Source organism: Acartia tonsa, chromosome 1 (genome assembly GCF_053477335.1).
Source record: "Acartia tonsa isolate MP-2025a chromosome 1, ASM5347733v1, whole genome shotgun sequence".
Lineage (NCBI taxonomy): Eukaryota > Metazoa > Arthropoda > Copepoda > Calanoida > Acartiidae > Acartia > Acartia tonsa.
In genome coordinates this window covers 39,941,790-39,966,611 of record NC_137260.1, presented here as the reverse complement: position 1 = coordinate 39,966,611, position 24,822 = coordinate 39,941,790, and the positions used below count along the sequence as shown (strand labels likewise).

At 30.8% G+C, this 24,822-nt stretch overlaps 2 protein-coding genes across 2 annotated transcripts in view; one reads left to right on the top strand and one right to left on the bottom strand.

The window, feature by feature from the left end:
- The window catches only part of LOC145327502 (protein tipE-like), a 166,286-nt gene that overhangs the window by 60,818 nt on the left and 80,646 nt on the right, over positions 1 to 24,822 (bottom strand). The window lies entirely within an intron of this gene.
- Positions 1,513 to 21,636, top strand: LOC145319316 (uncharacterized). Its single transcript, XM_080161393.1, has 13 exons — positions 1,513 to 1,575; positions 8,012 to 8,102; positions 8,474 to 8,564; positions 9,209 to 9,254; positions 9,581 to 9,693; positions 10,151 to 10,234; positions 10,466 to 10,580; positions 12,721 to 13,362; positions 13,736 to 13,844; positions 18,638 to 18,853; positions 19,255 to 19,384; positions 19,891 to 19,993; positions 21,337 to 21,636. Exons 3-13 carry the CDS (start codon positions 8,482 to 8,484, stop codon positions 21,619 to 21,621), a joined length of 1,926 nt encoding a protein of 641 aa, XP_080017519.1. The 5' UTR covers positions 1,513 to 1,575; positions 8,012 to 8,102; positions 8,474 to 8,481; the 3' UTR covers positions 21,622 to 21,636.

The window sequence follows — 24,822 nt, the reverse complement described above, 5'->3', positions numbered from 1 at the left end:
AATACCAGTTTTGTAGGCCCGGGCTAACAAAACTGGTGTTGATTTTATATTTTTTTATTCTAATATCCGCGGAAAGCTGTCTATAATACGATGCGATAAATAACTATTCTTGCTTTGATATCTTTGGATGCTGGCATTCTAGTTTTGTTTGTATGAATTTATGAAATGGCACATATGCAAAAAGCATATGGTAATATGGTAACATGTAATTATACTTACATAATAGGTAGTTAATATCACACAATTTACTTTTAAGCTATTCTACAATTAGAGTCGGTCCTTTATTACGTTCCAGTACGTAACTGATGGCTCTTGTCTTTAATTTAGGCATGTTAGAATTGACCTATCGATTTCAAACTAGACAAGGTGGCGCAAATAATATTTGGCTTTTTTAAAAGCAATATTTTAAATAATATTTGGAATATAGATTCCTATGAACATTAGGTATAATAGTATAAGTGACGAACCACGGAGCTAACAAAACTGGTTTAGATCTATAATTTTCATTTTATATCCGCGGAAAGCTGTCTATAATATGATGCGGTGAATAACTATTATTTTATTTAGGATGGGACTGGAATTCCTGCCAATATGCGACGTGTTATTCAACGTTGTGTCCTTGGCTTCCTACTTCTGTGTTATTGTTTTTGATGTCATTGCTGTATACAGCTTCTACCAGGAGTGTACACTTATTATAATAGTTTTAAAGGTGGTTTTCCCCTTAAAGTGCTTAGTCGAGCACAGAAACATCCTTCCCTTATTTGAAAATAAAGCCTTATATATAAGTAACAGAATCTGTGTGTGTGTGTAAGCACCGAAGGATAATCTCGATAACCACTGAAACGATATTTCCCTTTGTTACATTGTAGCTTTCCATAGAATCTGGAAAGGTTTATAACTTTTATTGGTGCATGTGAGTACTACCACTTTCCAAAGAGAAATTATCTTTAAAAAAATTAGGAAATAGTCCCTTTCGTGGCAAGGGGCGATTCGTTGTATTTTTAAAATGGCTTTTGATAGGTTATTTTAGGTTAGGTTAGGTGATTGCCCCACAGGGTTAGGCAATTGGCCCCGCAGGGTTAGAGCCCCCCGCAAGGGCTAGAAATAGAAGAAAAGCTACTTTGAAAAAAACAAAGAAACGCCCCTTAAGGAGCGTTGCCACGACAGGGACTATACCCAAAAATTATCCTTCCCCAAACAATTTTCTTTTTTTAAAACTTAAATTGAAAATTTGGGTGTTGACTTTATTTTCTCAAGTGCCTCTAGATGCCTCTAGGGGCGTGTGATTTATTTATTACTATTGATCTGGTTAGGTTAGATTAAATTGGGTACAGGGAAGTCCCGCAGGTATAGGACAAATGCCAGAAAAATTACAGATAATGGCTTAGTCATACTGAATTCCTTAACACAAAGATAAGCTATGCAGATGAACTAATTATTATTGTAACAAAATGTAATATTTTTCAGCAAATAAATTGTATAAAATAAGTGTATAATATTGAAATACAGGCTGGCCATACTCCCTGGTTCTGGATATCCTTGTGTGCCATCATCTTCTCTTTGACATCTTGTCAGGTAGATATAGGTTTCCATTATTATTACATGCTAGATATACGCTTCTAGTATTAAGATAAAAGGCAGTAATAAGTTCCTAGTATTAATATATAGTAGATATACGTGTTTAGCATTAAAATATGGTAGATGTAGGTTTCTAGTATTAATATATGGTATATATATGAAGTTGATTCAGTTTGCTTTATCTTAAACAACACCATAAAGGAAATAATTAAGAGAAATACTAAAATTAATTAAAAATATCAATTTTGTATATCTTGCCAAATAAAACACATAACTAGAAAAAAGCAATATTCAGATTTTGATTCGAATCTTGTTCTAATTTGAGTGAAAAGACATTTATTCTGAAAAACAGGTCGTGATTACATTAAAGCAAATACAGGGTGTTTCAAGAGAAATGTCTTTTTTAAACTTAACCCATTAGTGCCGAGCGCCACTTTTATGGACCGATCGAGCTGAAAATCTCAGGGAAGCTTTATAATGGTAAAAACGGAATTCCAATTTTTTTGTTTTGCTCTAGTGGCGTGCACAGGAAAGTTGCAATAAAACCCGGTTCGGCGCGAGTAAAAAAACCTTTCGGCATTAATAACCGTTTTTGGCGTTTTTTGGTGCTTTCCCCCGGCATTAAAGCCCGTTTGCGACCTAAATACCCGGTTTTTTGGCCCAAAAAGTTAAAAATGTAATTTTTGAACGCCTAAAGTGAGATGAACACTTTTTAGAACTTTGATACGATCCGTAATTGAAAGCTACATAACCTCATGTAATTGATAGAGCTACAACTAACATACAAAACAATTTATATCACATTTAAGATTTTGGCTATAGGTGCCGCCGTTTTTGGTTAAAAAAGCCCATTTCGAGGAAGTTTTAAAACTTTTGCTAATATTTGTATTGATAATAATGGGAGGGATATTGATAATGTAATTTTTGAACGTCCAAAGTGAATTATAGAGTAGCAACTATTCTAGTAGTATCAGTAATTGACATATATATAATAAAATATAATTTTTATTGATAAAGGAAAGACTAGAAAAGACTTATTACATATCTTTTGCCTAAAGTATTTAAAAAATATCACAAACAAAAGAATAGAATAATACAGTAATATCAAGATAACAAAAATGGCCTAAAACCATCAAATTTGCATAGAATACTGGTTAGTTACGCCCCCATCCTGAAGGCGATGACAAGATAATGAAAATGGCCTAAAACCATCATATTTACAAGTAATAATAATTGAATTTTCGTGTGTTATGCCCCCATCCTGTAGGGCTATGACAAGATAATCAAAATTTAAAATAGTATTGTTTTTTTTTGAGAGAAAAAAACATATCCCCCCCCCCCCACCCCTTAAAAATATTTATGTAATAAAGTCTAAACCAAGATATATCTATCTATCTGTCCATCCATCCTTTTATTTATCTATCTAACAATTGTTGATTATCATTGGGAATCTACATAAATTTATCGGCCATTGTCTTATCCCTATATATCAGTCTATCTATCTATCTATCTATTGATCCTTTTATTTATCTATCTATCAATTATATTTATCATTGGGAAATAAAGAAATTTTTACATTTGAAGAGAATAATAAATGATAAAAAATATCTAATATATCTAATGGTTGAAAAGTTAAAACCGGGTATTTTTACTCACGCCGAGCCGGGCAATAAAACTTTCGGGTATTTTTACTCACGCCGAACCGGAGTTATATAGAACATAATTAAACGATAAAAAAATCATATAAAAAATAATAATTTGAATAAAACGATTTCACAAATGAATGTAGTTGCCAATAAACTTTAAATTTCACGAAAAAAATCACTAACTTTACTTCATAAACAAAAAAGTTAGAAGGGGTATTTTAAATCACCTTGTTTTTTTTGGTTCACCCATTTTCGATGAAAGATTGTGGCCGACCTAATAGATAGAAACGCTTCTCTCTGGGGGGAATTGAAAAACAGCGCAGTAAAGGGTAGGCTCATGCGAGCATGATTCAATCCTGAAACTGAAAACCAGTTTTTTTTGGCATTTTCTGGAACCGGGCGTTAAAAGCCGGTTCGTCACTAATGGGTTAATTATGCATAGAAAACCAAACAATTATAAAAAATGCTTTATATATTTTGATAACCTGTTCTGGTACATTTATGTTTCAAATATTAAAACATGATTATTTCAACAAATTATGCCTTAAAAACTGGTTTTTCCATTGACCTTATTTTTGAAGATTTGTGGATTTGAAGGTTGTGCCAAAAGTGCGCACATTTTTAAAATTTAAATTGCGGGGCTTGTATTAATGGTAGAAAAATGTTATGCATACCGTTATGCATACCGCAATTTGAATTTTAAAAATGTGCGCACTTTTTAAAAAAAGACGTTTCTCTTGAAACACCTTGTAGATTAAATTTTCAGCAAAGCACTTTCACAACTTTTACAATATTATTACTTCCTGAAAACTTGATCTTTAGGGAGGGGACATTGGACTGTTATTTGTAATGGTTGTCAAAGTTGTTGAAATCCCTTATCTTATGGCTTAAAAACTTCATGATTGGTTGGTTCGAACTGGAAGTGTACAAAATTTCGTACAATAAAAACAATTTTATTCCAAAACTTTTTGAAAAACTAATTCCCTGGTTCTGATTCTCATTAACCTTTTGTATATTATACATTAACATTGGTGGGCGTTTTTCATCTTAAATTCATTTTGATCTTCTTTTCTTACATATTACAATGCTTTGCCAAAGTATATACAAGTTTAAAGTATTTTTATTAGAAAAAGTACTTACAGAAAAAGGTTGCTATATAAATGAGTGAAAAACAATCAAAATGTACTTCGCTGTCTTTCAGTTAGAAACCCGGTATAAAAAAAGAAAACTTCATAAATTGTTTTAGACCATAGACATTGGGGCCTGATCTTGTAAGTAAAAAGGATATGGGAAATGTCTTGGGACTAAAAACCTTTCATATTTAAACATGAATCTAAGTACTTTGAAAATTTAAATCCAATGTTCAAAATGAATAAATATGTAGTAAGCTTATAATAATTAAGAATCATAGGTATAACACAATGTGCGATAAAACTAAGTACACCCCTAATTATAATAAACAAAACTACCCCTTTTGAAGATTAAAATAATAGGTAGAAAGTTTGAACACTGCAACCAATCAACTTTGAATAAAGGTCTCTAAAGTTTTTCAACCAATGCATGATGAGAAAACCTGGCTACATAACTTTGGGACCCAATATAATTTACAATTCAATGCCCCTTCCCTCCCTGATAATACTACATATGCATATTCAATTTTGATAATATTTGGTATGTAAAATTAATATAAAAGTGTATCTACAATATGACTCTAACGAATACGCCCTTATGTCACATAACTGCTTTTATGTGTAAATTTAGCAAGGAACTTAAGGGATAAGACACTGGCCGATAATTTGATTTATATCCCCAATGATGATAAATAAAGTTTGCCATTCTGTACATCAAGATTATTATTCTTTAAAAAGTTTAGACACTACCAATTGTTTGGTTTTGAACCAACTATTGAAAATTTGATTTTTGAGTTTAAAAATAATGAACTTTGGGAACTCGCGTAATTTTCAGTTCAATATCCCCTTCCTCCCTGAAATTTGTAATCATTTTGAATAGTTCTATTACATACAATACAAAGTATCCTTTTAAAATCCCAGGATTGATTTTATTAAATTTTTGGTTAAAAGCTGCTCTTAGAGGCTAGAAACGAAGCCGCTTGAACTTTGAAGCGCATATGTAAGTGAAATTAAAAGGAGGACTAAATTACTGATTACCGTATAACGATTGCATATTTAATTTACATTGCATATCAGGGATCTTTAGGGATAAGACAATCGACAATGTATTAATTTACATCAACAATGATCATAAACAAAATTACCCCTTCTGTAGATTCAAATTATGGATTGAAATATTTCACGCTGGTAGTCTGATCTAAGCAATCAAGAGTTAATGAAATTATCCAAAGTTTTCAAGCTAAAGAATAAAACTTTGGGAACTCCCTGATTGCATATACACTGTATGTAAAATAGATTTATAATTTTACATAATGTGTACTTATCGAATATAATTGCAAAGTATGAAACCATTTTTGACATTTAAATTTAACTTAGATATCACATCATCTATATAATAATTTAAAGAGTTTCAATCGTAAGAGAACATTAATTTTATTTAATTTATTTTTACCTATTTCCATGTTAACTTAACATTTAAATATACACACACATATATTCTATTTCATATGTGAATATATGTAAGATAGATTACAAAATGATCGATATCATATAGTTTAGGAATACATAATCATATGCTGCACGAGTGGGGATAAATTTTCAGAGGATTTAATATAGAAGGAGGGGACATTGTTTAATAAAAAAGTTCTCTCTTTTGTTAATTAAAAAAACTGTGGAGTCTTCAGTTGATTGGATAGTACAAAATATCAGTGTTGAAACTTTATTCCCCAATAATAAAAACTTGTAGGAGGGATATTTTTGTTTACAATAACTGGGTGTATATATAAAAGAGTATATAAAATAAGGATAACTAAGGCTTTAAAAAGAAACAAAAATCTAAAAAACAATCCATAATTTTTCCATGTCTAATATCATATGTGCATTTGACATTTGAATTATCTAATAGCTTTTCATTTTTATGATGAATGGTTTATTCAAAATAACTTATGTGTCTTTTTGTCTATAAAGCCTTGAATTGTACAACATAATTTTTGTTATAAATAATTTTTATGATTTTTTATTTAAACTATAGGATATTCAATGATGCGATTATATTAATAAACGTCAGTACTAAATTGCCTGAGAATGTACGCAAGTTTTAAAAGTACAAGGTCAAATACCCACTAATGTACTCTTTCAAACAGTTGAAATAAAATTTCTTTTTAACAACTGTCTGATTGTTTGATGCAGTTATTTAATTCAACTTTTAAGAAAAATTGTAAACGCTTAAAAAAGATGTACAGAATATGTTATGTACGAAATTGGACCCTAAATTGAAATGTCATCATTGTGTATTGCCTAACATTTATAATTTTAGTATTTGTATTATTAAGGTCTTTTTAAAAGCGAAGCTTTTCCATAATAAGGGTCGGTCCGTATGTCCGTCCGTACGTCCGTTCGTAACGGATAGCCCTTTTTGTTAATTTAGGCATGCTAGAATTGTCCTATCGATTTCAAACTTTGAATGATGATTCCTATACGAGTTAGAAAGCAAAACAACTCTATAATCGTTACCAGAAAGTCCGTACGTTCATTTTAAACATGTTGATTTTTAACTTTTTTAACATCAAAATTTTATGTGATAAAATTATCCGGTTGGTCTGATTTTTGGAATACTGATTCCTAGGACAACAAATTACATTGTTATAAGGGAATCATTTCTATAATCGAGTACTTAAAATGTGAGTATGTCCTTAAACACTATCCTGTATTTACGCAGTTTTTCATCAGATTTACTTACAATTTCGTTTTGTTCGACTTTTATACATTTATATTCTGATTATTCAGTTCTGGCACAATACAAGTGTTAATGTTCGTTTGTCCTAACGTTTCAGAGCTTCGTTTTTATGGATGTTGTCATCCTTGTTAATAGTCGTTTAGTTATGTTATCTACATCTTTTAATTAAACAACTAAAACTATAGCTTTAAAGACAATTGATCATATCCCAATAAAATAATATTAAGAATAATGTACCACAAATATACTTATTGTACTATGCAAACACAATGTATATATTTTGAAAGTCAGTCTTAATGACCCAAACTTGACAAGTTAAATTGTGGAAGTTATATATCGTTCCCTTCCTGCCTTGATTAAAGATAGGTTTTAGGGTTTTTAATATAGTAGAATCACAATTCAATCTTGTATAATTGAGCTCTACAGTGGACTGTGATAGTACATTTTATAGATATCTTAGGAAGATCTGTGTATGCTAGTTATTAATCTGATAATTAGAGTTATAATCTTGTTATTAGTTCCAAAGGTTAGTTGGGTAATATCCTAAGATTATAACAATTAAACATATATGCTATAATTACAAATAAAATTAAAATCAAATAATTGGATTGTGGGTATTAATAATTCCAAACAATAAATACAGGTAAAATTGTGAAAAATTTTAAAAACCAATTGTAATCGTAAATTTAAAAAAAACTAGAAACACTTTTTCATCAATTTGTTTCGGCTATGTTTGGTCTACAAGTAAGGAAGGCAGGTTACATTGAACTGTAAATTATTTTGATACCCAAAGTTGTATACAAACGCATTCTCTTTAGTTGGCTTACTGACCTTGGGTACTTTTATAAAATCTTTAAAACTTATCCAACAATAATTTTATTGAACTGAAGGAGTAACAATCTGTAACGCGTTCTGCTTAGGTACTCTCGGGAAAATGGTTGCTTTCCGAAGAAACAACGAATACTTTTTCAAAGAGGAAACTCTCACTCATAGCAACATTACACGTTACAGGTTAGTTTGTCTACTCTTTTTTATTACACTTTGACTGTTCAACACTTTGACTGTTCAGAAGCGCAGCTACTCTTTAACTAGGGTATAACTATACATGTCACTACGTCAGGGCATGATAATTCAATGCAGCTTTTATTATTAAACGTCAAAAATTGTTTTTTCTAGTAAGCGATACCGCTGGGTTAGGACTGGTATTACAGACAATTTTCCACGAATAAAAAATTTGAATAAGATTAATACCTGCCTTTTTAGACCGGGCCTTCAGCTCCTCGAGGCTAACACAACTGGTTTTCATTTTAATATCCACTCAAAGCTTCATATGATTTTTTCATTTGAAGTTGACATTTTATCTTAATATATGTACTTTGTAGGATGTGGAATGATATGGAGGTATTCCCAGCTGTTTGCACCAATACATTTGGATCAGGTCAAACGAGAAATGAGAAATTTATGTGTACTCAGGTATTATTAATAAATATCAGGGAGGGAGGGGACATTGGACTATAAATTACACTGGCACCCAAAGTTTTAGAACCACGTTATCTTATTCGTTGGCTAAAAACTATTAGGTATAATAATTGAATTTTGATTAATTATATCTAATCTTTTTAACCAAAAATTTTAATCTACACATGGGGTAATTTTCCTACCATATTAGTATAACAGTTTAGACTTACATACAAAAATTGTGCAATGAAATGGCTGGATTTGGACAATGATTTATTAGGAACACAGTAAAAGTGTCGGACTGATTATGACGTAACCAAAAAATTAGCCAATGAGAGGCCATTATTGACCAATGGTAAAATTCATAGTGGCCTCTCATTGGCAAATTTTTTTTACGTCATAATCAGTCCGACACTTTTACTGTGTTCTTTATTAGTAACTAGCAGCTACGTCCCTAGCATCTAAGGTAAGAAGTAAGGCAGAAAAATAGCCTAAAATCTTCCTAATGCTGTAAGAAATACATAAAAACAGTGAAAATCCAACCTTTCCTTAAAAACCTTACATAATAGGATTATAATAAACACGACTAGATTGTAATGGAACTATAAAACTGGATATAATAATCAAACTTTGATCTAATATTGAATTCATTATTTCAGAATGATCCATGGTTTTGTAGAATCCATGCCTTTATTATTAATCCAGGTATTTATACTTTTATTTTATTGTGACTTTGACTTTAACAAAAGATTTTGCAATAAAAGATTTTCTTTTGGCGACTGTTCTTAAAATGACGACATTTGTATTATTCCTTCAACTAAGAATTATAGTATATATTAGTAAGATACAAATATTAATACTAGCTTGAGAATATCATCGTATTAAAAAGTCACAAGCCCAAGACACTAAATATTAGGTTAGGGTTCTTAAAGCAGTTTTCTAATCTTATATATTATTAACTTTACTATTATACCTTTTTTTATATTTTAAAGACTTTAACTTTTTTAATATTGAAATCTTCTTTTTTTCAGACTTACATAGCCTTCAACTCTCCGAGCTCGATGCTAGAAGTAAATGTGATTTCTATGGCCTTATCATTATTTAACGTTTGTTGGGCCTTAGCTTCTTTTACTAAAAATATTAGGTAAACTTTAATTATAAATGATAATATGAAAGAGAAGAATATTTGTTTGTCAAAATGAATAATAGCTTTAATAACGTAGTTTGGAATAAACAAAACATATGTTAAATTGTTATTGCATTTTTACAATGGATATAGAATACGTGGATATATTGACAATGGAAAATTTGTCGTCAGTTTAGGTACTCATTTGCAACTCATTTATTGGTCAGTTCATTCATCCAGTACGAGGGGAGGGTTTGGGATAAAGGAGGTATTTGAGACGGCTGAAAAAGTATCACTCTGATACACGAAAATCGGTCGCAAAATACAAGTAAATATATATATCGATTCTTTTTACATATTTCTTAAAGTTACTATCGCAAAAAAATGTTTAGTTAGTCTTTTAAAAACTACATGGTAGAAGATGTCAATTGCTTAATTGATTGGAATTGAATATTAACTTGTTTTTATATTTTAGGTCACATAATGTCCATCGTCTTGTGTTAACATGGATTGGAGTCATCTTCCAGTTTATGTGGAGACTGGGCACTGTAACTTCCAGGTATTAACCACCTATAATAGGGGCCTATCTGTACGTCCGTGCGTTCAAAGATTCTATGATCATAAATAATTGACAAGTTTAAAGTGCCTATCAGCCATCTAATGTTTCTTTTTAAATTTGAAAATTCAGCTAAATTTAATAGAACAATTAACAAGTTATCCATAATGGTTTATAAAAATAATTTTTCTCTGTATTTTTATTTTATAATACTTTACTATTCTTTTTTTTCAGGGTGCTTGTACTAGTTCTATATTCAATGGCCTTCCACTATTGGGTCTTCCTTGTGGTTATCCTACATTGGATAACAATGTTACTATGGGTTCTATCCAGATATCATACAATACAGGTAGAGGTTATTTTCTTTTTTGGTGTAGAAACGTTTAACGTATAGACTCATAGATAATATTTTCTTTTATATTGGTGTAAAAAGTAAAAAGTAAAAGAGTCAATGTATTTCTTATCATGTAGTTATCATTAATTGGATAACAATGGGTTATAGCTAGATATCACACAATACAGGTATAGAATTTTTTTCTGAATTGGTGTAGAAACATAAAGAGTTACTGACATATTTTCTTCTATTCTGGAGACTATTGATTTTTATTCAATTAATCTATTGATACACTTAATGTATAAGGTCAAGTGATAACCATCCGAATAACCAACAATTTGATTTCACAACATTTATATGTACATTCTAACAAAAATGAGGGGTTTTGCCTGTTTGTAGTACCAAAAAGAGTCTTAGGTACTTTTCTTTGTGTCTTTGGTCAAAATAGAATTTTAATTTAATTTAATCTAAAATCCACAAACTTTTTCTTTATAAACTTTTCAGATGTTGTCAAAGTAAAACTGTGAACAAATATTGAATAGAAATATCCAATATTTGTTTGATCATAAATATTAGATCTTTGACAATAGATCACTAGTGTTGTTATATCTTTGTCCATGGTCCCTAATTGGTCTTTTGAGAACGATAAACTAAATTACTAACAACATTAACAACATTTATGAGATATTAAGTTTTAAAAAAAGTAGGAACCTATTATATTAACATTATTAACACACAGGCAGACGGACAAAGAGAGGTTTAAAAAATCAGAAATTCACTCAATTTGAATTGTTCTTCAGTAAATGAAAGGAAAGCCACGAAGAACACAGTTATTGGAACAATATACGAATTACTTCTTTGTTACTAGAATTAGTTATTTAAATTTATAACTCCTTTGTAAAAGAAATGGAAAGTTTTAACCATATGACATTTTTCAATAAAATGTAATTTTTTCTACAAATACTTTTATGGTTTTTATGTCAATATGAGTACAAGTATAGGATTAAACTTTTTAAGGCAAAGCCGCAAAAAGCCGCAATATGATCAACATTAGGTATACAAAGATTTTGGCTGACAGCGATACATACAGACGTGATGTTCCATTAGCTGCACACAACCAACTCTTTAATTACATGATCTTTTTCTGACCATCCTAACCAGGGATAAGGGATGGGAAACGTAGGAAAATATTATTTCAGGCCTATTTCAAGCCTAGGCCTATTTCTAGCCTAATAAACCAGTTTTGGGATAGCGCAGTGGTTCGTATAAAATGCTAATGAAAAAGCTGTGTGTGCGTGTGTAGATAAAGTATAGAATCAAATTCAGGTAGCTAGTTTAAAGTAAAAAACATAACTTTTTATAAACCTATATATTAATGGCTTTTGTTAAAATGAAGTTTTTTCTCTCCCAAAATTTTTATCTTTTACTTTGGTAATTTGAACTGTCAGAAAGCTATCGTTGGGTTTCCCTCAGACAGATTTTAGTTTGTATTATTTGCATTTTTATTAATGAGTAAAAATTTTATTTGAAAATTTCATTGCTAATTAAAATTCAAAATAAATAAATAAATATGCACTTGGGTAACATTCTATCAAGTTCTTTGGATACTATACTGGATATAATGTAATGATATATCTGTACTGTGTTGTATTGTACAAAAATTAGGGTGAAGGTGTTGTATCAACTTTGTACTAAATTTTTAAAATTCAAAATACAACATCTAATTTATAAACTACCAAATGAAAATTCGTAGCTACCTTCTTTCCAATTGGTGATTGGTTGATACAAAACAAGCCCAAATCACAGAACACTATTGGTTTAGAGCGGTAGCCAATATGAGCCGTCCGCCAGTAAGGTCATTAAATTAGGCAAATGGTAAAAGTTGCATGATCCCTTTCAAAACCAGGCCGAGACCTAATTTATGGCCAGGTTTCCTATCCCTTATCCCTGATCCTAACTGTGTAAGGTATTGAGATGCGCCTGTTTATAGGCCAAAACACAACCCATACTCCAATTATTTATGCTCTGACATAAGATAGTAGGAAAAATGATAAAATCATGAGATTGGAAAGCATCGTTTACGATAATGAGCGATTAGACAGACAAGGACACATCCTGTTACTTTATGAAATATAATTTTACTTCTGTTTTTTAGAATGAAAGACTGACTGTGAAGAACAAAGTATTGTTGAGTATCTGTGTGTCCTTTGTCAACGTATTCTGTTACCTGAACCTGGAGGAACAGAACACAAAACTAAAAATCACAACCTACTATCTGATAATGCTAGTAGAAAATGTGCTACTGATAACCCTATGGACGTTGGGCACTACAGAGGACATGTGGCAGCCCTATATTAGAAATAGAATTTATATTGCAGTTTTTGCATCGTTTTTTGTTGGGATAATCTTTATGATTATTTATTATAGATTTTTTCATGTTAGAAAGTTATCCGCTACGCTTAGTTACAGCCCAACGGATTCTAATCAAAGTAAAGTTAAACAATCAAATGCAAAAGAATCATTGCGGTCGCATAACCAGCGGTCTAGCGGCAGCCTACATGACCCGGCCGTGACTGTATTCAACTGCGCGCTTAACCCTGCGCTGAGAAAGAAGAAAAAGATGCCCTCGCGCAGTGTCCCCCCTCCTGGAGGTGTGGTGGAGGGGGGCAGCAGTGGTGGGGGGATGATGAATGTGCCATTCTGGAAGGAGCCCCTGCCTGGGGAGGTGAGGACGGAGGGGGATGGGTTGAGCTACAGCAGGACAACTAGTGTAGATGATATCAGACAAAAATTACAGGTAAGCTTTAATTCAGTCGCGTGCGGTCACTAGAGATTGATTGGGTATAATCAATCTTACGCAACCTCAAAAGTTTTGTGGGTAGTTTTTCCTCTCTCCCCGCTTATGATTCCTCCAAAAACCCCGTTAAAACAGTTTTACCCCCAGAAAAAAATGAGAAAAGCTTACTCATAGAATAAAGTTATATGATGTAAGGACATACCAAAGTTTTATAGTAGCTACTATACTCAAAGTGATTTTTAAATATAAATCAAAGTATGATTTTAAAAAGTTCTTTTAAAGACTGTATTTGTAACTTTGTTTCCAGTATGGCTTCGAAACCATGAATATCTGTTGGATTTAAACCGGTTCTTATATTCATAAACTATTTTAGGAAAAGAAAGAGAAGCAGTTGGAGGAGCTGCGACGGATAGAACAAGACATTGCGGAGGGAAGGAGTGAGAGGCCAAATTTACCTGTACCTGCCAACAGACCAGTGCCAGGTATTGTCAATAAATAATAATCTAAACAGATTGGTAGCAATGTTTAACTTCAGGGATCTAAAGGGATAAGACTATGGCATATGAAAAAACTAAATATTAAAACTATAAAATTAAATTATCCAAAGTCTTTCAGGTTTATGAATAAAAGAACGTGGATATAAAACCTTGTGTACCAATATAATTTACAGTCCAATATCCATCCTGCACAAAATAAATAAATTTTACGTTTATATCGACTAACAAAATGTCTATACCTATTATAAAATCTATACAATTACCCCAAGAAAGTTAGACCGAACGGTTAGAATGGGGTTCCACCTACCAAATCCATAAATATATATGATAAGAGCTATTCCTTGATATGAGCGCTTAAATTGAAATACACACCCGTCCCCCATCCATCCCGATTTGGATTAAGTTACCAAATGAAAAAAGATACACACAAGAAAATATGAAAGATTTATTTATCCTTCTTATTCCAGTGATGAAACTTATCTGAATTAATTGATCTTACTATCTGGGTGACTTGTATTATTTGAACTTTAGAGTGATTTGGTTAATCAGGCATAAGACAATGGACAATAAACTGATGTTAATCCTGAAGAACGAAAAACATAATCATACTTTTTGTAGATTATAGTAGAAAAGTTTGGATACTGCTTGTTTGTATTACCTAATCAAGGGTATACAAAAGTCATCAAAATTTTCAAGCCATTATACATAAATGAGATAACGTGTTTATAAAAACTTTGAGGAGCAGAATAATTGTCAGTCAATTATCCCCTTCCTCCCTGAGTTTATCACATTACCAGTAGTTCTTAGGTATACAGGGATGATACAATTGTCAGTAAATTAATTCGACCTCACCCCTAATTCTCTGCCTTCTGTAAATATTATTAGATATTATGGAAAAAGAAGTTTTGTTGATTAATTTAATAGTCATTGTCCTATCCTTCCCTCGTATTTCTAGACTTAATTTCAATTCAACCACAATAATACTTTGAAGTTAGCATTTCGATCAAGTGTGTTTGTTGTAGATTCTTAAAAATATTAAGATCAATCTTATGGCGTATTTAGTAAAGCTCAAAAAGTTATCCACGCTACAGCACAGTTACTGGAAGCGTATATGTTCACTATATAAATAATATATATGTTGTGTGTTTGTATTTGACTGAAGCAAGAAGAGAGATGCAATGACGTACGAACATTAATATCAGAGTAGCTTCGTTATTAATAATGCTAAATTGTGCACCTCTATATACAACTAATCAATGTACATACATGATCTTGGCATCTTCTAAAGTTCTCAAGCTGATAGGTGACTTCTTTACAATATACACAACTTCTTTAAGTACATTTAATTTTAATTGAATATATCACAATATTATTTTCCTTAATACCCCCTATATAATATATTCTTTATTCAATGATAGGATAGTTTTATTTATCGAATCGTATTATAGACAGCTTTCCGTGGATATTAAAATGGAAAAATCTTTTTTTTTAATTTGTAAGATATGAGGGGCCAAAGATCTGGGCTAACAAAACTAGTATTAATTTTATGATTTTTTATTCTAATATTCTTTAAATTTTTTATAATAGGATTCTATACATGATTTTTAAGTATGGCTTAGAACTGGTTTTAATCCAGCGGATATTAATCAGTTTCGAAGCCATACTGGAAAATATCTTAAACTGATATTTTAATAATCAACGGCTGGCGTTGAAAATACTTTTAATATAAAGAGTGAATTTTTTGACCAAAAAACAGGCATATCAATATCAATATCAATTTTATCAAATTAGAAGAAAACTTTTAAAAAATATACTGCAACACATAATTAACTACCTAATGCTGTTAAAACGATAGAAATATATTTCTGTAGAAGATTCGAGGATGACAACACCCATAAAAGCGAAGCTCTCAGATTATAAGCAGAACATTAATTAATAAGTATAATCAAACGGATACTGTATACGGAAATACTTGCTTTTTTAGGATTTTATTATAGAAATGCTTCGCTAATTATGTTTGACCTTTTTGTCATCATTCTCAAAAAATGAATAGGTTAAATTTATCAAACAAAAAGTTGTTGTCAAAAAGTTTTTTGTAATCCGTACGTTTTATTTGGATATACGTACTTTTTGGTAACGATTATAAAGTTGCTACGCTTTTACAGAAATCCTCATTCAAAGTTTAATCTCTATAGGACAATTCTAAAATGCCTTAATTAGCGAAAAGAGCTTACCATTACGCACGGACGGAAGGACAGTGAGACGTACAGACCCTAATTAGAGAAAAGCTTTGCTTTAAAAATAAATATTTTTGTAGTAATTTACTCTGTCTAGCTGTATAAAGAAAGGTAATTAACTAGAAGATTAGAAATATACTTCTCTAAATCAGAGATAAAGGAAAATGTTAATATCCTTATACTAGAGTTTGCTCGATATCACTATCTCCCTAATGGCTAGTTTTCTATATGCATATCTATTTCTCAATAAATCTATTTTCCTCACCCGGCATTACTATTTAAAGAAAGTAAATATTTAATAATTTAAATGATTTTAAAAAGATTTTTTAAATTATATTTTTTTCTTTACAATACCATCACCAAAGGGTTAATATGATTACTACAATTTTAGTTTAATATTTGAACACACAAAGTGTCGCCACAATCGAATTCTTTTAAAACAGAGTTTTCTTAAATTTATTATATTATAAATTTAAATTTTCTTTTTCATGATTAGAAATTAAATACTTCAATATAATGTAAATAACAACATGAAATGAAAAAAATGAATTTATTTTTAATAGAGTAAAATAATGGGTCTTATCGTTCTGGCCAATGGGATTTTATTATGGATTATTGGAGCACTATAAGTTTTAAACATATATTTCTTGGAAGACTTGAGCTCATTTATAGACATTTATTTCCTATATAGATCTGACATGGATCTTGATGCAATACAGCAGGCCGTTTTGTACATGTTAAAAATTAGAAGATTTCATTAAATAAAAGTAATCGCAAATATACTTAGTAAATAAAAGTAACAGGAAGTGTCTGTGTGATTGTAACTAAGTATCTCGCTAACCACTGGATCGATATGGTTCTTCTTTACAGTTTATTTTCTCATAGGTCTAGAGAAGGTTCATTTTGGTGGAGGGTACTTCATATTAGCGTGTGTGTTTGGATTGGTCTAAATAGTTAATTCTAAAGACACAATATTTGATACAATTGAATTGTAGGCAAGGTGGAGAATGAGATAGCCAAGATGCTACAGATGAATACTAGTTAAATATATAGATTGTAGATTAATTTTAAGTGTCTTTTAATAAAATGTTTTCCAGTATGGCTTTGAAACCGGTTGGTATCCATTTAATTACAGTCGGTTTTGATCATGTTTAGTATCGTATAACAGATTTTCCACGAATAATAAAATAAAAATCATAAAACTAATACTTCGGTTAACATAGCTGGTTATAATCTTATATTTTTAATTCTAGTATCCGCGGAAATCTGTCTATAATATATCTATTATATAGATAACTATTGCTGATATTTATCCATTGATTTCAGAGAAAAGAGATTCATCAAACTAAATCATAATTAATCATTTTCACGCATCCTTTTCTCATCTTATATGTACAAAATGACCATATGGATAAATATTCTCATAATAAGTTAGAGATGATTTAAAGCTACTATTATGAGCATGGATAAATATTCTCATAATAAGTTAGAGATGATTTAAAGCTACTATTATGAGCATGGATAAATATTTTCATAATAAGTTAGAGATGATTTAAAGCTACTATTATGAGCATGGATAAATATTTTCATAATAAGTTAGAGATGATTTAAAGCTACTATTATGAGCATGGATAAATATTTTCATAATAAGTTAGAGATGTTTTAAAGCTGCTATTATGAGCATGGATAAATATTCTCATAATAAGTTAGATATGATTTAAAGCTGCTATTATGAGCATGGATAAATATTTTCATAATAAGTTAGAGATGGTTTAAAGCTGCTATTATGAGCATGGATAAATCTTCTCATAATAAGTTACAGATGATTTTTTAAGTTGTTAAGTTAAATATTTGCACTTTTAGAAATATGATATAATATTTTTCAATCATATTAACATACAATTATTTGCTACGCCCCTAGAGGTCTTTCAATATTTTGTTATTGAATGTTTTCTATGCAAGTTGCGGTCTCTGGCGGCATTTTACATTTTTTTTATATTTCTTTTCTAGGGGCGATTTCTCTTAGGAGGGTGGTGCACCATGGTGGTACCCTCCCTCAAAATATTAACATTTGACATGTATCTCTTTCGATTACTTCATAGATCCTGTTATTTTCAGATATTTGGTATTTTTCGTTGAAATTATCATACAATTTAAATCAACAAAGCTTAATGGATAATTAGAAGAATTTATCTTAAATCCTTAAATGTATAAATTGTTTTGTTTTGTACAAAAAAAAAACACACATCTACCAAAAAAGCGAGACTGTTCAAAGTCAGATATTCTAGTCATAAAAGTAAAGTTGAAAAATGTAAAAACTGGTTTTTATGTTTATGTTATTTTTAGGGAGGGAGGGGACATTTGACAATATTCGTTGACTTTGAGAACTTTTGTTGAATTTTGAATGGTTGGATCTAAGTGTTCAAACGTTTCAACCACTAATTTCTATCTACAGAAAGGGTAATTTTGGTATCATAATTGGTGGTGAACATCAATTCATCGGCTTATCCATTTAAATCCCTAATATTATTATTTTTTTAGTAAAGAAGTATGCTCCCATGCTGAACCTAGTGGATGCTGGCTCAGTACCCCACCATCCTCCACCCTATCCTGCCCACCACCTACCACCCCTACACCACCCACCTTTATGGGGTGGAGGGGACCAGAACCTGCCACCCTGGGCCAGTGGAGCCGCCAGCAGTATTGCGGGAGATCAGGATTGGCGGCCCAGTAATGCTGTCGGTGGCAGCTATATAGGTAGGCTTTTATCTTTTTAAAAAAATAAGAACAAATTTTTTGTGGGAAATGGTAATTTTTCTTTGGAGGGTGGTTGTACCCTCCCAATAAATAGATATAAACATTTGATGGACCCATGAACAGCTTCACTGTAAAAATATTCGAACAGATACAGACAAACACAGGCAGACATCCTGTTTCTTTTATATAAGAATTACAGCATGAATGTATGAATTGTCTATAAATATTTGAATTAGATTATTTTATGATAAAAGGATTTTTCCTGTGTTTGTGCTTGCATTGACATCTTTGGAAAAAAAGTTTATCTACACTTGAACAATTATAACCAATAATAACCTTACAAAGCTTATAGAAAGATCAGTAAAGTATGATCCAGATTTATTTACAACGGAAATATTTAGGAGTGTCCCAGCCAGACCCTCCAACACCAGTACCTGTACCTGTGATGCCATCAGCTGGCAGCAACCAGCCTCCAGCTTCCAGCGCTGCGGCCAACTTACCTCATTCAACCAATTACTCTGATGATGCTAGGTATGGATCATAATTACATTTTATCTATGTAAAAAATATTTGACTCACTTTAAAAGAGGTTGATTAAAAATAAGGTGGCTGTTAGTTTTTTGTCCATTCCTTCAATGCCCTATCCTTTTAGGGTTACCCTGTACCCAATATAAACTAACCTAACCTAAATTAAAACACAAAAATATTAATCCCCCTTCCCCTTTTATTTTAATTTATTTTAAATTAAGTGGGGTGGGGGGAGTTTTCCCTTGCTAACTTTTCCTATTTTATTACTTTAGATACATGCGGAGGAATTACAACCCAGACTTATCACTGACTAGCTCTACTCCTCTATATTCTATAATTCTATTATTCTAGATATATGCAGAGAAATTACAACCCAGACTTATCACTGACTAGCTCTACTCCTCTATATTCTATAATTCTATTATTCTAGATAAATGAAGAGGAATTACATCCCAGACTTATCACTGACTAGCTCTACTCCTCTATATTCTATAATTCTATTATTCTAGATATATGCAGAGGAATTACAACCCAGACTTATCACTGACTAGCTCTACTCCTCTCCATTCTATCATGGATACCTCACAAGAATTAAATAACAGTCATTTCCAGGTGTGTTTTTTCATCACGGATATAAGAAATAAAACCATTTATTACAAATTGATCAATCCTTAATGATGATTGCTAAAATTACCTCTTTTATAGAATAAAATTATAAATGAAATTTCTGTAACTTGCGAGTTTTAATGGAACCAATTAGGATTTCTTAAAGTACAACAAGTGTTTGAGCCAACGAATGAGAGAGCAAACTTTGGGTACTAGTGTAGTTTTCTAGTACCCAAAGTCTAGTCTAATCTCAGTAGTATGATAAGATAGAATTTAAAACTTTGGCCTTTTAATAATTTCAAAATAAAAGGAACTTTTTGGTTGTTTTTGATGAACTGAAATTTTCTTGATAAAGAAGAGCATAAGTCGAACTTATAGCAAATTTTAACGAACAGCTATTAGAAGGCCTTAATTAAGTTCCTCTAAGTCTAGTAATTGTATAAAGGGAGGATGTAGGAAGAAGGATTTATAGAAAGGTTACTCGAAGCTCAGAAATAAAAGCCAATCAAATTCCTTATCGAATAGACAGATCTTCTTACGTACAGAGGTAAATAAATTGTAGTTACAAATAGCCATAATTGATATAATTCATATACTAAATATGAAAAGGTTTCTTTAAACAGAATTTTGTTTATCCGCAAAACATTATTTGAATCTTTACCCCAAAAAATAATATTTCTGAATAAAAAATGAAGGAAATGTGACTGGTTAATACTTTCCGAGTAACCAAGCCTTGTTTTCAATAAATATTTGAAAATTAAACTATTCAAACTTAAACATACTTCTCGGCTAAAACTTAAATAACGATTTTCAATACTCTATACAACTTTTCTGCCATTTTTCTTTAGGGATAATGGGATAAGTAAATAAATTAAACACCAAATGAATAATATCTAATTGAAAGTCTTCTATAAGAATAAATTTAAACCTAGCAAATTGTAGGGTTATCTATCCGAAAAATGATCTATCTATCATTTATAAATTGTTATAGGTATTTTCAACTTTTGTATTGATAAAATAAGCTAACATAATCTGTGTTTAAGTTTTTAATTACATAAATTTTGTCTATAAAATTTATTAAAGGAACAAATTTATTGTGTATTAACCTAACCCTTAATCCTATTATAACTTTCTTCCAAAACTGGAAATTGTTATTGATTTTTCATTTAAATTCAGTTGTGTCACATTTTCAATAGTTTTCATCCAAAAATAGTTCTCTTTTGGATAAGGTAGATAGTTTATCAAAATAAATTTTTTTTTTTTTAATTATGTTGTTAGTTTATGTTCTTTTTGTAATAATATACCTAAAACTGTAAGATTATACAAGCTAATTCATTGTTATTTTTCAGTTTGACCGCTCACTAGACTGCACAACCTCCTCATCTCCCCCTCACTTTCCTCCCTACCACCACCCCCAGACATACCCCGGGGGGGAGAACAGCTACCTGCCCCACCCCCACCCTCAGCGAGGGGGTGGTCAACACCCGTATTATAGTTACCAGCAAGCTGGATCCTACCAGGATCAATCTGGCTCTTACCAGGATCATCCCGGAGCAGGATCCGGGTACCCGGATTCTACCAGCGGAGATCAGGCGGACATAGATTCAGGAAAGAATAAATACATTAGTAAATGATGTGAACAAATTGTTAACTATGTCTAGTGGTTTTATTTATCCTAATAAAGTAGTAAGGTTTTTTTTGTGGCTCAAGATTTCTTCTTAAATGATTTTCTATCATTTAAAAGAAAAGAAAAAATAGGATATGCTAAGGCTTTTGGACATTACCTGTTTTTTTTGCTATATCCCTACAATTGAAACAAAAAAGTCTTAAATTTTCATTTAACAATTTATTCTTGAATAACCAGGAGACAATGACCGTGACCCTAATTCACCCCACAACAACCACCTACACCCCCATCAGCAACCCCAACACTACCCAAGTGACCAATACAGGTCCCCCCGCCTCCCCCTTCCCCTACCTAGAAACAGAGTGGTTATCGGTGGCCATGACCATGAAACTCCGTTATAATAAGTTACAAATTTTTTAATCAACAATTATTAAAATTAGAAATTTTAAGAAAAAAAATCATTGTTAAGAATTTAAATTTTTGGTTTTAAACAGTAAAAACTTTAGTTAAAGCATAATTTTAATATTTATGTTTAATGTAATAACAAAATTTGTTTGACTGAATATTTTCTTTAAAGCATAAATAAAAGGGGTCAAACACTGAATCCACTTGTTGAAAAACATATAAAGAACAAATTAAATTTTCCAAATTAGTCACCAGAAAAGTCAGTAATACTACTTATTGTAAAACATCTATGTAAATATGTAACAAATAAAAACCTAATTTGCATAATTTTAGTTATGAGAGAGTTACCACTATGTAATTGTATTATTCTTGTTATAGCTGTCTTTCCGAATAAATTGTTTAAAAATTACAGTAGTATAAAATAAGTTATAAAATAGCTTTTCTAGTATGTCTTCGAAACCGATTAATATCCGCTGTATTAGAAACGATTCACTGTCATACTGAAAATTCATGTATAGCATCGAATGAAAGTCAATTCTCCACAAATATTTTTAAAATTTGTTTTGATAGCCAGGGCATTCGGCTCATTGGTGTCAACAAAACTTGTTTAAATCTTGAATTTTTTATCGAAATGATGTCTATAATACGAGGCGATTAAGAACTTCTACATGTTTCTATGATTTATATATATCTATATACAGTATAGCTCTGATAGTAAACTGAGGTATGTAAAAAACATCTAATCAATATCAAGCTACATAAGAGGATTCCTGTACTAAAGCGATCTAATCTTCAACCTGAATCCATAGTTTATTATGAATGGTATGAAAATAAATATCCCTTGTTTGTTGTCGATAACATAAATGTATGCTGAGTAGGGTAACAGTAATAGGACAATGGACGTTAAATTAATCTTTTGCCACTATATATAGTAGCTTTTCTTAGGGAAGAATTGGGCGTATGTTTTTTAAGCTCTAGTGTCTTCTCCCCGCTTAGATTATATATTTATAGGTATAATATATACGACCTTTCAATGCATATTTTAAGAAAAGTTTCCACCATTTTCACATTTTACTATATTCTTATATGTGTATTAAGGGTAGTCTCTTAATTATCTTTCTTGTTTTAGAAGTGAAATTAGTAATATGTTAAAAAATTTTCCTTGTTGTCCAAAGAATCATCATTTCAAAAATCAGATGAATTGGATTATAATATCATACAAAAAATGTTGTAAAAAAGACAAAAAGGAGCATGTTTTAAACAGACAATAAATTCTGGCAACGGTTATAGAGTTGCTACGCTTTCTAAATTAAACCTTCATCATGCAAAGTTTGAAATAGATAGCATAATTTTAACATGAATAAAATTAACTTTTGGAGCTACGGACTTACAGGCCGAACAAATATAAAGAAAAGATTCACTTATTTCAAATGGATAGGATAATTTAAACATACCTAATAAACTTTAGGGGCTTCTGCTGACTAACGCGACGAACATTTATAAAGAAAAGGTTTGCTTATATTCCAGCATAGATTCGAAACTGATTAATATCCGCTGGATTAGAATCTTAATTTTTCATTTTAATATCAGCAGAAAACTAGGATGCGCTAAATAACTATAAAGAAACTAGTGTCCTCTGTAAGGCAAATAACAGTGAAAGTATAAATTTTTGTGAAAACTTTGTCAATCCAAGTTTCAAGGAATATCCGTTTTATATGTACGCACAGTCAATGACAAATATTCTTGAAGTTAAGACTCATATAATACAGGGATCCTGAGGGATAAGACAGCGGCCGATAAATTGATGTACCTTATGATGATGCTCAAAAACATCCCTTCTTTAGGTTATAATTAATGTTTAAACGTTTGAACAAATAAAAAAACATTTAGACAAAAATTTGAAAACTAGTGCATTAAAAACAGCCCCATGTCCCCTTCCTCCCTGCTACATATAAGTAAATTGATATATGATTTATTTTAGAGTTTAAACGCCTTCATTCATTGTAGGAAATGTGAAAATTGTCGGGAAGGTGAATTTTTCAAGTTAGAGTAAGGGAAAAAAATTGCTAATAAACATCTGCAACTGAAAAATAGTTCAGACTTTCATATAAAGGTTGTTTAATCAAAAGGTTGGCAACTAACTGCTGATGCTGATTGAAGAAAATTGGAATTGATTAGAATTGTAATATTTTTGATTTTTAAAGCTGTTTATGAAATTAGATATTAAAGCAGATCTACTTTACGGACGGACCGACCCCAATTATGAAAAGCTTCGCTTTTTATAAATCCTTTACTTCTAATGAAATAAATTTCTTAAATTAAGTTGAGGAATTCCATTTATATATTTTCTTTCCTATTGTTTAGAGTATTTAAGCAGAAACTTTCTCAAATATGACAATTTAATATAATTTCTTAAAATCCTTTATGTGCTTTATATTATAGTAGTTTTTATTAATTTCATTACTTTCAGCAAAATAATTCATATCAAAGAAGTTGTTAAAGCATACATTGAAGTGCTTAATTTTCCAGGAAGATTTTTAAAAAGTTTTTTACCATTATGATACTTCTTATTATTTTTAAAAGCGTATCTTTTCTATAATTAAGGTCGGTCCATCCGTCCGTAGCGGTTAGCTCTTTTCGTTACTTTACACAGTTTAAAGGTACATTGATATAAGCGAAGCATCTCTATAATTAAGTCCTAAAGATGGTTAGTATGCCTTTAAACAGTATTATGTAATTAAGCAGTTTTGTAACAAATTTACTTACATGTTATTTAGACTTATGCAATAATATTCTGTTTATT

Excerpts from the sequence above, each read along its gene's own strand:
- LOC145319316 (XM_080161393.1), top strand. The coding sequence starts at position 8,482 with ATGATATGGAGGTATTCCCAGCTGTTTGCACCAATACATTTGGATCAG. Across the intron at positions 9,255-9,580 it reads TGCCTTTATTATTAATCCAG|ACTTACATAGCCTTCAACTC; the intron begins GTATTTATACTT and ends TCTTTTTTTCAG. Across the intron at positions 13,363-13,735 it reads ATATCAGACAAAAATTACAG|GAAAAGAAAGAGAAGCAGTT; the intron begins GTAAGCTTTAAT and ends AAACTATTTTAG.